Source organism: Oncorhynchus mykiss, chromosome 8 (assembly GCF_013265735.2).
Source record: "Oncorhynchus mykiss isolate Arlee chromosome 8, USDA_OmykA_1.1, whole genome shotgun sequence".
Classification (NCBI taxonomy): Eukaryota; Metazoa; Chordata; class Actinopteri; order Salmoniformes; family Salmonidae; genus Oncorhynchus; species Oncorhynchus mykiss.
In genome coordinates, this window is record NC_048572.1 from 25,704,711 (window position 1) to 25,719,792 (window position 15,082).

A 15,082-nucleotide genomic window follows, 5' to 3' on the forward strand; every position below is an offset into this window, starting at 1 on the left:
ATCTGTCTGGAGCTGTGTTATCAAAAAATAAACATACAGCAATGAACCCCAATCATTCTACATACCCTGCCCTTTTCTGCCAATTAACATATCGAGAGTCAGTCTATTTTACCAGGTCATGAGGGAGGTGGCGGATAATTGGTCAGAGAACCCCTTTACTGCATCGCCAGTATCATTCACGAATCTCTGATTATAATAGATGTCATTAATCCAATCCACATTTTTATTTATTGTCAACCACCAAAAGAACGTAGTGGTAAAGTCTTCACCTATATGATTCATTGCTTTGAAGAAGGAAGGCTGTCACTCTATTTTGCAACACCATGCCATACCCTGTGGACGGCGCTTAATTGTAGCCAATTTCCTTCTACATTAGGACAATGACCCAAAGCACAGCTCCAAACTATGCAATAACTATTTAGGGAAGAAGCAGTCAGCTGGTATTATGTCTGTGCTGGCCACTCCATTATAGTCACTATTGAGCTGTTGTGGGAGCAGCTTGACCATATGGTACTTAAGAAGTGCCCTTCAAGCCAATCCAATGTGTGGGAGGTGCTTCAGGAAGCATGGGGGTAAACTTTCTTCAGAATACCTCAACAAATTTACAACTAGAATGCCAAAGGCCTGCAAGGCTGTAATTGCTGCAAATGGAGGATTCTTTGACTAAAGCAAAGTTTGAAGGACACAATTATTATTTCAATTAAAAATCATTTTTTATAACCTTGTCAACATCTTGACTGTAATTTTGCAACTCATTTCATGTATGTTTTCATGGAAAACTAGGACATTTCTAGGACAAAACTAGGACAAGTGACCCCAAACGTTTGAACGGTAGTGTATATACACAGTGCATTTGGAAAGTGTTCAGACCCTTTTCCATCTTTAAAAAAAAGTTAGACTTGTTTTAAAATGGATTAAATAAAATGTTTTCCTCATCAATCTACACACAATACCCCATAATGACAAAGCAAAAACAGGTTTATCAAATGTTTTGCAAATTTGATCAAAAATATAAAAAACTGAAATACCTTATTTACATAAGTATTCAGGCCCTTTGTTATGAGACTTGAAATTGAGCTCGGGTGCATCCTGTTTCCATTGATCCCGAGCTGTCTGGCCGGCCAAACTGAGAAATCGGGGGAGAAGGGCCTTGGTCAGGGAGGTGACCAAGAACCTGATGGTCACTTTGACAGAGCTGCATAGTTCCTCTGTGGAGATGGGAGAACCTTTCAGAAGGACAACCATCTCTGCAGCACACCACTATTCAGGTGTTTATGGTAAAGTGGCCAGACGGAAGCCACTCCTCAGTAAAAGGCTCATGGCAAAAGGCACCTAAAAGACTCTAAAACCATGAGAAACAAGATTCTCTGGTCTGATGAAACCAAGATTGAACTCTATGACCTGAATGCCAAGCGTCACGTCTGGAGGAAACTGGCACCATCCCTACGGTGAAGCATGGCGGTGGCAGCATCATGCTGTGGGGATGTTTTTCAGTGGCAGGGGCTGGGAGACTACTCAAGATTGAGGGAAAGATGAATGGAGAAAAGTACAGAAAGATCCTTAATAAAAACCTGCTCCAGAGCGCACAGGACCTCATATTGGGGCAAAGGTTGACCTTTCAACAGGACAACGATCCTAAGCATACAGCCAAGACAACGCAGAAGTGGCTTTGGGACAAGTTTCTGAACGTCCTTGAGTGGCCCGGACATGAACCCAATCGAACACCTGAAAATATTTGCGCTTCGACGCTCCCCACCTAACCTGACAGAGCTTGAGATGATCTGCAGAGAAGAATTGGAGAAACTCTCCAAATACAGATGTGCCAAGCTTGTAGCATCATACCCAAGAAGACTTGAGGCTGTAATCGCTGCCAAAGGTGCTTCAACAAAGTACTGAGTAAAGGGTCTGAATACCTACGTAAATGTAATATTGCAGCGTTGCGTCCTGCCTAAGAACAGCCATTAGCCGTGGTATATTGGCTATATACCACCCCCCCCCCCCCCCCCCGTGCCTTATTGCTTAAATAGTTATATTTTGTTTGTTTTTTATTCCTATCCTTCTGCTACCCTCAACCTCTCTCATCTATTTCTGAAGACCATCCAGTTTGATTTCTATTTGCCATATATTTTTAACTGTGCTGTTTCACAAAAGTTCTGAACCTATATACATTTTACGGACACAGTATATTTTACATTTAGATATCTTGTTGTTATTAGTCCCACCTTTCAGCTCCACTCAATCCCTCACATCTGTCTCAACACCATACATATTGGATTGTTTCACAAAAGTTCTGAACCTTTCTATTCTCCTAGTTTCTACAGATGGTAAATTATAGAAACATTTATGCTAAAAGTGTTATTCTATTATTGATCGATTGACTACTTGCTGATTTGAAAAGTAATTGTCAATCTGCAGAGTTAGCTCCAGGTAAATGTTGCAATTCTTCAGCCATTCCTGGACCTGCGTCCAAAAACAAGCTACATATGGACAGTACCAAAGCAAATGATCTAATGATTCTGTCTCTTCGCAGAAAAATCAGCGGAGCTGAGATGGTTGTATCCCCCATATATTTAACGTTCTATTGGCTGAAAGACAGAATTCTTAGTTTTGAATCCGGCGTCGTTTTGTTTATCAGTTCATGAATCGGTACATCGTACAATCTCTTCCCAACTATTTTGCAATCTATATGGCACAGCGGTCCATTCTGGGTCATTAAATTAAATATTATTTTTTAAATTTTATTTATTACAATTTTCATGAACTAATTTTGGTCTCTTTAATTCTGGATTCCAGAGACATTTCCATATAATTTTGTTAGCTGCATGTGTGACATAATTCCACCAGTCCTATTTATGATAGAATTTACAAAGATATATTTTATCAATTAGTTTATTTCAGTTTAACCACTTTGTTGTATTATTTGTTTTGTATTTTCTGGTGGATAAATCTGAAATTGCAACCAACTTTCTATGGCTTGTTTAGAAAATAGCGTTAATTTGGAGATTATTTCATTTTCATATAAACGAAAGTGAGAGGTTGTAATCTGAATAAAGGGGAAAAATCCGTTCTTGAACATGTGAGACATTCTTACTAATCTACTAGAGAACCAGTTTTGGTTTAAGTATACATTTTGGATGGCTGACACCTTTAGTGAGAGGTCTAATGCTTTAATATTTAATCATTTCTGCCCTTCAAATTTATGTTCATTATATAAATAGGCCTGTTTAATTTTGTCTGGCTTGCCGTTCCAAATAAAATTAGATTTGATTTGCTAATATAATTAATAAAACAGTTTGCTAGGTGTAAGAAAGACAATAAGCAAATAGGTAAACTGGGATATGGCTAAAGAGTTAATCAGGGGGATTTTTCCACAAATAGACAGGTATTTTCCTTTCCATGGCAGCAAGATCTTATCTGTTTTGCTAACTTTCTATAAACATTTATTGTTGTGAGATTTTTTTTCTTTCGGAATATGTATACCGAGTATGTCCACATCACCATCAGACAATTTTATTGGTAAACTACACAGTAATGTAAAAGTTGTATTTTTTTGCGATCCAATACGTAATATCACTTATCATAATTTGTTTGTAATCCAGAGAGGTTAGAAAAAGTATCTAGATCCTCTATGAAGCTGTGGAGGAATCCAAATTGTGGATTTAAAATAAAACGTGAATCACCAGCGTACAATGACACCTTTTTGTTTTTAAGCCCTGCATTTCTAACCCCTTAATATTGTTGTTGGATCTGATTTTAATAGCTAACATTTCAATGGCCATAATAAATATATATGCCGATAGTGGACAACCTTGTTTTACTCCTCTTGACGGTTTAATACTTTCTGAGAAGTAGACATTATTTACTATTTTACACCTAGGGTTACTATACATAACTTTAACCCATTTTATAAGAGATTCTCCAAAATTGAAAGATTCTAGGCATTTATATAGAAATTCCAGTCGTACTTTATCAAAAGCCTTTTCAAAATTGGCTATGAGTACCAGGCCTAGTTTCACAGATTTTTCAGTGTTCTATTTTTTCCAGTACTTGTCTTATATTATCTCCAATGCATCATCCATGTAAAAAAAACTGTCTGATTAGGATGAATAATATCTGACAATACCTTTTTAGTTCTATGCGCTATGCATTTTGCTATAATTTTTGCATCACCACACTGAAGTGTAAGAGGCTGACAATTTTTTTTTTTTTAATGGACTGGATCTTTATATTTACCACATGGATCCTGTTTTAGTAATAATCAAATCAGACCTTCTTGTTGAGTATCTGATAATCTACCATTTCTATGAGAGTGGTTAGGAGACCCAAGTTATAGGCTTCTGTAGGGCTGAACACATTCAAATGTTATAATTATATATGGATTTTCTATCATGTGAATATTTGCCACTATCGGGAGCCACCATCAGTAATAGCCACAAGCATTTATAAGTGTCACTTTATTGTTAATTTCCTTCATTTCGTAGCCTACATTCTGCGTTGTTCCATTTACCTTGCTTTCCTATGCCATGTCCGTGCAGTTGTTCCTGGGGGTCGCTAGCATTAGTAGATCATATTAGGCTAAAGTTGTGCAATAATTTGGGACATGCAGACTTTTTTTCACCTTCCAATATTTAATGGATGTAACAATTGAATATGGCAATTTACAGGATGAGCCAAACCACTATTTTTGATTCACCACTATAATTTGTGCGTAAAGGTTCTCCAAACTATTTTTTATTTATTCATAAATCATAAATGCTAAAAAGGAGATAAATGTGTGTTTTTTATGGCTTTCTTTCATTGATTCCTAATATTCTGAACCATTCTCTCCATATATTCTAGTGAGAAAATTCAAGGTACACCAAATTTAAAGGGATGGCTTTAGATGAAATTGACTAAAACCCTATTGAATGAAAACTCCACGAGAAAATTGGCCAGCAAGTAGGAGGTTTTCCAGTGGTTTAATTAAATGTATTCAGCGCGCGCAAGGGAACCATGCCTGCAAAGCCAGTTAAGCACCTTCATAAGGTAAGTCGGAATTCCAACTACTGAGAAGTGCATAGGAAAGGCATGTGTAGGAAAGGCGTACATTTCTTATTTAGTCTAAATCGGGCCTTTTGAAAGAAAAATCTATGGCCACCAAGTAATTTGAGAATGCCTTAATTCAGGTCTATGGGAAGCTGACACAGCAATATCTACCTGTGTGATGGATAGCTGATGAGAGAACAAACTGGTCTCTTCACAGTCCATTGTACTCTGCCAGCTTTGTTGGACCACTTTGGAGGCAACAATATATTAGTAAATCCAATTTAGAGCTGAAGTAGAATAAGGTTAAAGTTTGAATGACAGAGGTCTCTCTCTCTCTCTCTTGTTCTTTCAATGTCTCTCTTTCTCTTTTTCTTTCAATATCACTCTCTCTGTGGATTTCAAGGGGCGATAGAGCGTGGTCATGGTTGATTCTAGTGATGTTTAGGGCAGCCAGATAGTTTGCCTACCAAATGAGTGGTGGTCATTACCGTGCGGATTTACATAGCAGGAACAGAGCTTGGGTTCCACCACACAGACAGGGAGTGTGTGAGTGATTTTAAAAGAGCCACTTCCTTTGAAAAGCAACAAATCCCTTTGAAAATGGCCTATGTGGCATCGATATGAGTCAGAAACATTTATTCTAGTGTCAAAATCGACTACAAAGTTTTAATAGGATAATTTTGGTAATGAAGTCGGTCTCATCTAAAACGGAATAAACGAATAAATGAAGGTTGGGTTTTGATTTGACAATGTCCATTGCCCACTAATATGGGGTGAACCGCTGCGGTGATTGCTCACTATCCAGTAGCATCGACAGTGAGGCAGACCTGCCCAGCACCTCTGACTTTGTTTATAGGAGACAACACGTCGCAAATGTCTTTATTTAAGGAATACTGCACCAAAGACCTTAGTTAGATGTAAAATTGCTCAACTAAAACATCCTCGGCAAAAACATCCAAATGTATTACAGATGTCTTGAGTCATCTTAGATTCATATAGTACCACAGTATGAGTCATAAAACCTAGTGGTCAAACAAGGAAATGGTTCCAATCATTTTTCCCAAAGTGGATTTTGGAAAAACTTAAAATAAGGGCTGTGTTTTGTATAGGTTTACCCTGGTGTGACATTTTGATAACTGTACATCTCTTTCAGACAAGGTGACTTTAATCAATATATTCGCCTGTATTTAACCCCCCCCCCCCCAATTAAATGCTAATTAGCTCCTAATGTGGCTATCATAAAGAACTACAAATGCCATTATGATCTGGATGAGACTGCCGAATCGAGGCAAAGTAAGTTAATCCAGAGATTCTATCTAATGCCTACTTTGATGCTAATTAGTATTTTAGAATTCGAGAGTAAATGGAGCCAAATATATTGATAAAAGTCACCTTGTCCGAGAGAGATTTCCATGGTTATCAGAACATCACGCCAGGGTAAGCCTACACGAAAGACAGCCCTTATTTTCAGTGTTTAAAAAATTCACGATGGGAAACATGAATGGTGGAAAAAAAAATTGACCGCTAGGTTTTATGGGTATTATGACACCTCCACTGTGGGGCATTATTCAGGGAGTGAAATAGGCTTCCCCTGTCTACTCTCATGGGGGACAAACATCCATAACCAAATGCAGAATCGGTCAGGAAATACACTTCCAAGACTGAAATCTTGTTTTTCTAATGAGCAACAGAAAAACACAATCGCAAATCGGCGTGTTCAGTGGCCCTAAGAGTGGGTATGGCAACACACGATAGTGTGTGTGCTAACCTACGGCCACATGGGTCAGCACAGCATTTACGTGTGCATGTAAACACCATACATTTTGGAATACTTTCACGTGCACTGTAGGTATCAGTTAGTCTACAATAATTATACGTGTGCCCAGTTCCTGAACCACATAACAACATTCGTGTCTATTCTGCTCTTATCTCTCACATGGGCAGGCTCATCTATGCATTAACATGCATGAATGTAGGGGGATGAACACAAATCCATACAGTAGAATGTGAAAACGCATGGCTTACAGTTTGAACAATGCCATTAACATACAGCACTAGCATAGAAACCCATTACATTCCCAAAATTAATACCTCTACAACTCTAAACTTGACAGAGCTGGAATTCTGATAAAAGGACTTGGCTTCTGGTAACTGAACACAATGGGTAATATCTACTACATCATACCTTCACCAAGAGATCTGTGAGAATAAACCTCTGAGCCAGAATCTTTGTTTTGATTTCCATATGTTTGCCTACGCAATCTCCTGTTGTCATAACAAGTTGGTCTAATAGACCTCAGCTTTGCATATGTGGGAAACTGCAAACGGCTGGGTGGGTGAGCGTGGAGATGGATGGATAGATAAACGGATCAGGAGAGGGGGATAGGGGTAGGAGGCACAGAGGAAGAGGCAGAGAGGGACAGAGAATGGAGAAAGGGGAAGATGGTTCCTACCCTTTTTCTTTTTGAAAGGGATAGGGGAGCGATAAAGGAGGTTTTGGTAAAAAAATGGTGCTGGAAGACGGTTGGTTATCAATGTGTATGTGGTCAGAACAGGTATGAGGTTGTATGGGTATGCATGGGTGGGTGTATTTGTGTAGGTCTGCATAGACGTCAAGTTTTCTAACTGACCGATAGATCTAGACAGAAAGGACATCATACACACATCCAAGCCAGTGTACCGCCCATTATGTTACGAGATGTTACCATAAATGAATCCTATGCATCCCCCCCCCCCCCCCCCCCTCCTGTCAGTATCCTGGGCAGGATGTCTGTGAGGGGCTTGGACACCTCCTGTCCCCCCATAAAGCGCGAGCCCTCCAGCCCCAGCCCCAGCTTCCAGGGGGACAGCCCATCCCAACCCAGCCCTGAGGGCTCCTCCTCAGACACCAACTCCAGCTTTGGTCTCCTGGGCAAGAGTCACAACCACACCAACGGCTTGGACTCACCAGGGCTCTACGGACACACAGCGGGCATGGGGAACAATGGAACAGCCAACAGGTGCGTGTGTGTGTAGGGGTTTATGCTTGGGTGCATGTACCATACAGTATGTATGTCTAACCCCTTTCTCTCTCTCTCTTTCTCTCTTCCGCCAGGCGGTTTGGTGGTGAGGATGGCCAGGTGAAGTGTGAGTTCTTGCTGGATTCTGTGGCTAAGAGGCTGTGTCTGGTGTGTGGAGATGTGGGGTCAGGGTACCACTACGGAGTGGCCTCCTGTGAGGCCTGCAAGGCTTTCTTCAAGAGGACCATCCAGGGTAAGACAATTACAATAATTCACATAAACAACAGGGTTAAGAGTTCACCTGAAGTGCCCACGTGTGTTACAGTATATATGGACAGACACCAGAAGTGTATGCCTTTGTACTGGTAAACCTCCAGTAGGCTGATAAGTTCCTAGTTCCTGTTTTAGTATCAACACCTGATCAACTCTAAGGACGCAAGCTTACAGGTTTCCTTACAGTGTGTGTTTGTATGTGTGTCTCGTCCATATGTTTGCAGCATGTTGTGTGGGTGTTTTAACGTGACTGTGCCTGTTCCAGGGTCATGGCCCTCGTTTTAGTTTAGGCTCCTTAAGCCTCCTCCGCATGCAAATGGACATACCCAGGCTCAAAGTTCATACCTGGATGTCTGTCAGATAACATTTTTTATATTAGATCAGGTGATCAGATGCGTCCTGATTTTTAATAGGATGTGGCAGCTCAGAGTGCTGCTGATTAGCTGACTTCCAGGATATATTCATAGTTTTCCTCGTTGGAGTTTCCTGTGTCTTTTCAGCATCTTGTTTGTTTTGAAGTGGTTTAATGAAAGGTTTAAGAAGTGACAGACAAAATTGTCCCCTTTTCTTGACTGTATTTTTGTCTCGCCATCTCTCCCTCTCATCTCTCTGTCTTTACTTGTTTCTCTATATTTCTCTCTATCTATCCCCCCTCTCCTTTCTTTCCCACCCATAGGTAACATCGAGTACAGCTGCCCGGCCACCAGTGAGTGTGAGATCACCAAGCGGAGGAGGAAGTCGTGCCAGGCCTGTCGCTTCATGAAGTGTCTCAACGTTGGAATGATGCGAGAAGGTGAGGAAGGAACTTCTCTACGCCTCAAAGCTAAATAAATGTACTCCTCTATGTACCTTTAAAAACAAACTGAGCGTAGAAAACCTTGTTAATTCCACTTCAATTAGTGTAGATGAAGGGGAGGAGACAGGTTAAAGAAAACATGTTAAGCCTTGAGAACATTGAGACATGGATTGTGTTTGTGTGCCATTCAGAGGGTGAATGGGCGAGACAAGACTTAAGTGCCTTTGAACGGGGTATGGGAGTAGGTGCCAGGTGCACCTATTTTAGTGTATAAAGAACTGCAACGGTGCTGGGGTTTTCACTCTCAACACTTTCCCGTGTGTGTCAAGAATGTTCCACCACCCAAAGAACATCCAGCCAACTTGACACAACTGTGGGAAGCATTGGAGTCAACTTGGGCCAGCATCCCTGTGGAATGCTTTTAACACCTCGTATAGTCCATGCCCTGACAAATTGAGGCTGTTCTGAGGGCAAAGTGGGGGAGGGGGTGAAACTCAATATTAGGAAGGTGTTTCAAATGTTTGATATACTCGGTGTACACAATCCATGTCTCAATTGTCTCAAGACTTTAAAAATCCTTCTTTATCCTGTCTCCTCCCTTTCATCCACACTGATTGAAGTGGATTTTAACAATCAACATAAATAAGGGATCATATTTTTCACCTGGAATCACCTGGTCAGTCTATGTCATGGGAAGAGTAGGTGTTCATAATGTTTCTGTATCCCAGTGGATCTTTATCGGTTCAGTACTATAACAGTGTTTTAATTCAATGAAGAACTACAAATCAAGATCTAGAATGTCTTTGTGGATCCAGACTCCCTCTACACAAATAGATTTGCCAACATATTGGACCTGGACCTGTTGTCTTAACTTCAGAGGGAAATGTAATCCCTTTGCCTGTTTAACAGGTCCAGCCCCTTAGTGCCTTCTAGCATTACTGCTCACTGCTCAGTATTCATGTATGGTGTTAGCAGAACAATGCCCAGTATCTTTATAGGACGCTACTGGCTACGGTACCTCCGAAATAGAAAATGGCTATCTGCCAGAGTATGTGTGTGTGTGAACATGTCTCTATCCTCTTTCTCTCAGACATACAGTCTCTTTTCCAATGTGTCACACTACTCACACATGCGCAGAATAGAAATAGATGATCTAGAAACAACAGACATATCTTACATTCTACATCTATAGCCCCTCGAGACTCTGGAGAGTTTTATAGTGCGTGTCTGGGGCAGCGGTCTCATGGTCTTGTGGTCAGGACTGGAGTGTGTGGCTGCCGGTGACATATTGTTGGCCAAATATAGAAGAGACCCAAAAAGGCAAAGCTTCACTGTATGAACCACTTATTGAAGGCTGTGTGTGAGCAACCGACACCTGTTTATCAAAAGGAGAGAGAGAGAAGGAAGGAAATAGAGTTTACTGCTACCTGCTCCCTCCCCCTTCAGCTCATCAGCTTTGATTTAATCATCCCCTCAACCAGGGTGAGAAGATCAAGCATCTGTCTATAGTCACCCCTTGTGTGTGTGTGTGTGTGTGCGGGCGTCTGCTCGTGCGTGTGTGTGTCTCCTTTTTTAATTAGCTTATTTTTAATAGGGGAAGGGCATCTCCAGCACCCAGCTCTGGCTCCTATAGCAATTCACCCCCCCCCCCCTCGTAAATTCCACCAGATGCCTTGTGGGATTTCTGGACCTCCATGAAATGTGAACCGCTCCTCGTAACTCCCGTCGTAACCCCCCTGGTAGCGGTTCTCGCAACGTGCCTCATCGTGCCTGGTAACACCCCTCTTCCTCTGGGGGGCTGCAGTAAAGGTAGAGACAGGGTGGTGTGACTTTTAACTGAGAGAGAGGTCCATGTCAGCACAACACACAGTTAATGGACAGAGACCCTTGGTCTAGAATAAAATTTGATTGAGCACAGAATGAGTGCTCCGTTTCACAATTCAGTAAGGCTGTGGACTAACAAACATTGTAATTGTTCCACTACTTGGAACACTGGTCTTACCTCATGTGGTTGAATCAGAAAAATCACTTTCTGCATAGTCTCCCCTGAGCAGTGTGCATCTATCAGGTTTTTCCTTGTGTGTCGACGAGGATATGGCAGCTAATCATATCACATAGCACTAATCACATGGAAGACTTAATATACGTTTTGGGCACACTGTTGAAATAGAATGAGTAGATTTCTAATTATATAGGTAAGGACTTACCTATACCCCAAAATAGCTCCATTCTTTAGTTTGTTTATCTCTTTAAAGAATAAGAGGTTTTGACATCCTTTCATGACCCAGTGCCTGACTAACAAGCTTGCAGTAGGCTAATAAGTAAGGGCATTCGATGACATCAGACCATTATCCGAGGCAGCTTAAGATAGTCCCCTGTCAGTGGCTTTTCTACTACACATACAGTACATGCAGATGGCTATGTGTCAGGTCTCTCCCAGGGGGAAATTATGTCATGTAGAATGACGATCCGGGTAAGTTTTCTTGTGCTCAGTGGACATCCGTGCTCTTGATCCCGTTGGGTGTGTTTTGGGAATGTGCAAATCCCCCTTCGAAAGGTGCAGGGGACTTCAAACAGGGGTGAGGGCAGAGGGGGAAGGGGGGGTGAACCAACACCCGCCTCCTTATCGGAACCCTCAGATCTCTCCGACACAGAGAGGTGTGTGTGTGTGTGTGTGTGTGTGTGTGTGTGTACACTGTTATCCTCCAGGGCTATTCTTGTCCCTTTGGTTGTCAGCACATTCCTCTCTGAAGAGTTACACTTAGCTCAGATGCCTATGAGTAACTCTTTGACCATCCACACACACACACACACACACACACACACAGAACAAACCTAACTGCCTCTAATACACCTATTGCTCCTTTGCTTTCATATAATCCAATGTGTGTCAACACAGTGAAATCCTTCCCTACACACACACACTAATCACCTGTCACAAACTTCAAACTGGAGCACCTGCCAACCGTTAGACTAATCCAGACTGTGTTTCCGACCACAGTGGAAGGACTGACATCACTAAGGTCCAGGGGTCCTAGCTTACCCATCTGTCCAATCCTTAATACCCCTCTCATCTCCCCAGGCCTCCGCGTCCAATCCTTAATACCCTCCCTCACCCCTTAACCCTCGCCCCTCTTATCTTACTATTGAGGGACTATTGATGTGTTAGGAATCTGAAACCCCTGACCCTAGCCCCAACCCTAGCTCTAGCCCCAACCCTAGCTCTAGCCCCAACCCTAGCTCTAGCCCCAACCCTAGCTCTAGCCCCAACCCTAGCTCTAGCCCCAACCCTAGCTCTAGCCCCAACCCTAGCTCTAGCCCCAACCCTAGCTCTAGCCTCAACCCTAGCTCTTGCTTCACGTCCATATCCTGGCTCAAACCTAACTCTAACCTCAACCGTAACCCTCACCTCAACCGTAACCCTCACCTCACCTCGACCGTAACCCTCACCTCATCTCAACCGTAACCCTCACCTCAACCGTAACCCTCACCTCACCTCAACCGTAACCCTCACCTCAACCGTAACCCTCACCTCAACCGTAACCCTCACCTCAACTGTAACCCTCACCTCAACTGTAACCCTCACCTCAACCGTAACCCTCACCTCAACCGTAACCCTCACCTCAACCGTAACCCTCACCTCAACCGTAACCCTCACCTCAACTCTAACCCTTACTCCTCATGCTAATAAAAGCTCTCTCAAGTCAAGATTCTCTTTGGAGGCGTATAGGGTATCACTGGATGGTGGAATGTGAGTATGGTATTGGCACTGACCCTGGAACTGATCCTGTATATAGCTTACTTACTTTCTCGTGTTCTTCTTATTTCTATTTTTCGTGTGTTTTTGTCATACTTTACTTTTGTTTTTATAGGACTACTGCAGTGTTGGGAAAGAGCAAGCGAGAAAGGAATGTCCCTGTACTAGTGCACGTGACAAACATTTGAAACGTGAACTATGTCCGTGCGTGTCCGTGTGTGTTGGTGTGTGTATGTAAAGGGACCGCTGTGACCAGCCCACACCATGTTTCCCTTCTTACCCCCTAACCTTGCTGTTAGCTCCTCATCTCCATGGCGATAAGGTTACCGCTGAGCTTGTTAAGATGACCCTGTAACATATTGTGTTACAGGGTTGATGTTGCTATGCCAGCAATGTGACTTCTCTCTAAGGCTCCCTATAATCTTAGAGATGTCACGAGGGAGAAATGTCAATCAAATGAACTTGAATAGTGCATCACTCTCCTGGTTTTGACATTGGGGTAGTCTGTTAAACAGGAGTACTGTGTTTTAGTGTACAGTCGTGGCCAGAAGTTTTGAGAATGATACAAATATTAATTTCCACAAAGTTTGCTGCTTCATTGTCTTTAGATACTTTTGTCAGATGTTACTATGGAATACTGAAGTATAATTACAAACATTCCATAAGTGTCAAAGGCTTTTATTGACAATTACATGAAGTTGATGCAAAGAGTCAATATTTGCAGTGTTGGCCCTTCTTTTTCAAGACCTCTGCAATCCGCCCTGGCATGCTGTCAATTAACTTCTGGGCCACATCCTGACTGATGGCAGCCCATTCTTGCATAATCCATGCTTGGAGTTTGTCAGAATTTGTGGGGTTTTGTTTGTCCACTCGCCTCTTAAGGATTGACCACAAGTTCTCAATGGGATTAAGGTCTGGGGAGTTTCCTGGCCATAGACCCAAAATATTGATGTTTTATTTCCCAATCCACTTAGTTATCTTATGGCCTTATGGCAAGGAGCTCCATCAGGCTGGATAAAGCATTGTTCGTCACCAAACTGTTCCTGGATGGTTGGGAGAAGTTGCTCTCGGAGGATGTGTTGGTACCATTCTTTATTCATGGATGTGTTCTTAGGCAAAATTGTGAGTGAGCCCACTCCCTTGGCTGAGAAGCAACCCCACACATGAATGGTCTCAGGATGCTTTACTGTTGGCATGACACAGGACTGATGGTAGCGTTCACCTTGTCTTCTCCGGACAAACTGCTGCCATTCCTGAGCAAGCTCTGTACTGGTGGTGCCCTGATCCCACAGCTGAATCAACTTTAGGAGACGGTCCTGACGCTTGCTGGAATTTCTTGGGCACCCTGAAGCCTTCTTCACAACAATTGAATCGCTCTCCTTGAAGTTCTTGATGACCCGGTAAATGGTTGATTTAGGTGCAATCTTACTGGCAGCAGTGTCCTTGCCTGTGAAGCCCTTTTTGTGCAAAGCAATGAAGACGGCACGTGTTTCCTTGCAGGTGACCATGATTGACAGAGGAAGAACAATGATTCCAAGCACCACCCTCCTTTTGAAGCTTCCAGTCTGTTATTCAAACTCAATCAGCATGACAGAGTGATCTCCAACCTTGTCCTCGGCAACACTCACACCTGTGTTAACAAGAGAATCACTGACATGATGTCAGCTGGTCCTTTTGTGGCAGGGCTGAAATGCAGTGGAAATGTTTTTGGGGGATTCAGTTCATTTGCATGGCAAAGAGGGACTTCGCAATTAATTGCAATTCATCTGATCACTCTTCATAACATTTTGGATTATATGCAAATTGCCATCATACAAACTGAGGCAGCAGACTTTGTGAAAATTAATATTTGTGTCATTCTCAAAACTTTTGGCCACGACTGTACATTTGTGTGTGTGTGTGTGTGTGTGTGTGTGTGTTAAATCTACCTAAATGTGTGTCTCTCTCTTTTTTTTCTCTCTCTTTTTCTCTCTCCTTTTCTCTCTCAGGTGTGCGTCTGGACCGGGTTCGTGGGGGCAGACAGAAGTACAAGAGAAGGATAGACTCTGAGAACAGCCCCTACCTCAACCCTCAACACGGCCTGCCACAGAAGAGAACATGTAAGAATCAGCGGTGGAAAAGCACCCTTTTGTCAGACTTGAGTAAAAGTAAAGATAAGTTAACAGAAAATGACTCAAGTAAAAGTGAATGTCACCCAGTAAAATACTACTTGAGTAAAGGTCTAAAAGTATT

At 42.3% G+C, this 15,082-nt stretch overlaps 1 protein-coding gene across 2 annotated transcripts in view; it reads left to right on the forward strand.

Annotated features, from left to right (window-relative positions):
- The window catches only part of LOC110529691 (estrogen-related receptor gamma), a 40,258-nt gene that overhangs the window by 11,168 nt on the left and 14,008 nt on the right, over nucleotides 1–15,082 (forward strand). For both annotated transcript variants that reach the window (XM_036985173.1, XM_036985172.1), the window contains exons 2-5: nucleotides 7,779–8,024; nucleotides 8,120–8,277; nucleotides 8,974–9,090; nucleotides 14,839–14,949. In XM_036985173.1, the coding sequence (XP_036841068.1) occupies nucleotides 7,792–8,024; nucleotides 8,120–8,277; nucleotides 8,974–9,090; nucleotides 14,839–14,949 (619 nt within the window). In that variant the 5' untranslated portion in view covers nucleotides 7,779–7,791. The remainder of the gene's footprint in view (nucleotides 1–7,778; nucleotides 8,025–8,119; nucleotides 8,278–8,973; nucleotides 9,091–14,838; nucleotides 14,950–15,082) is intronic.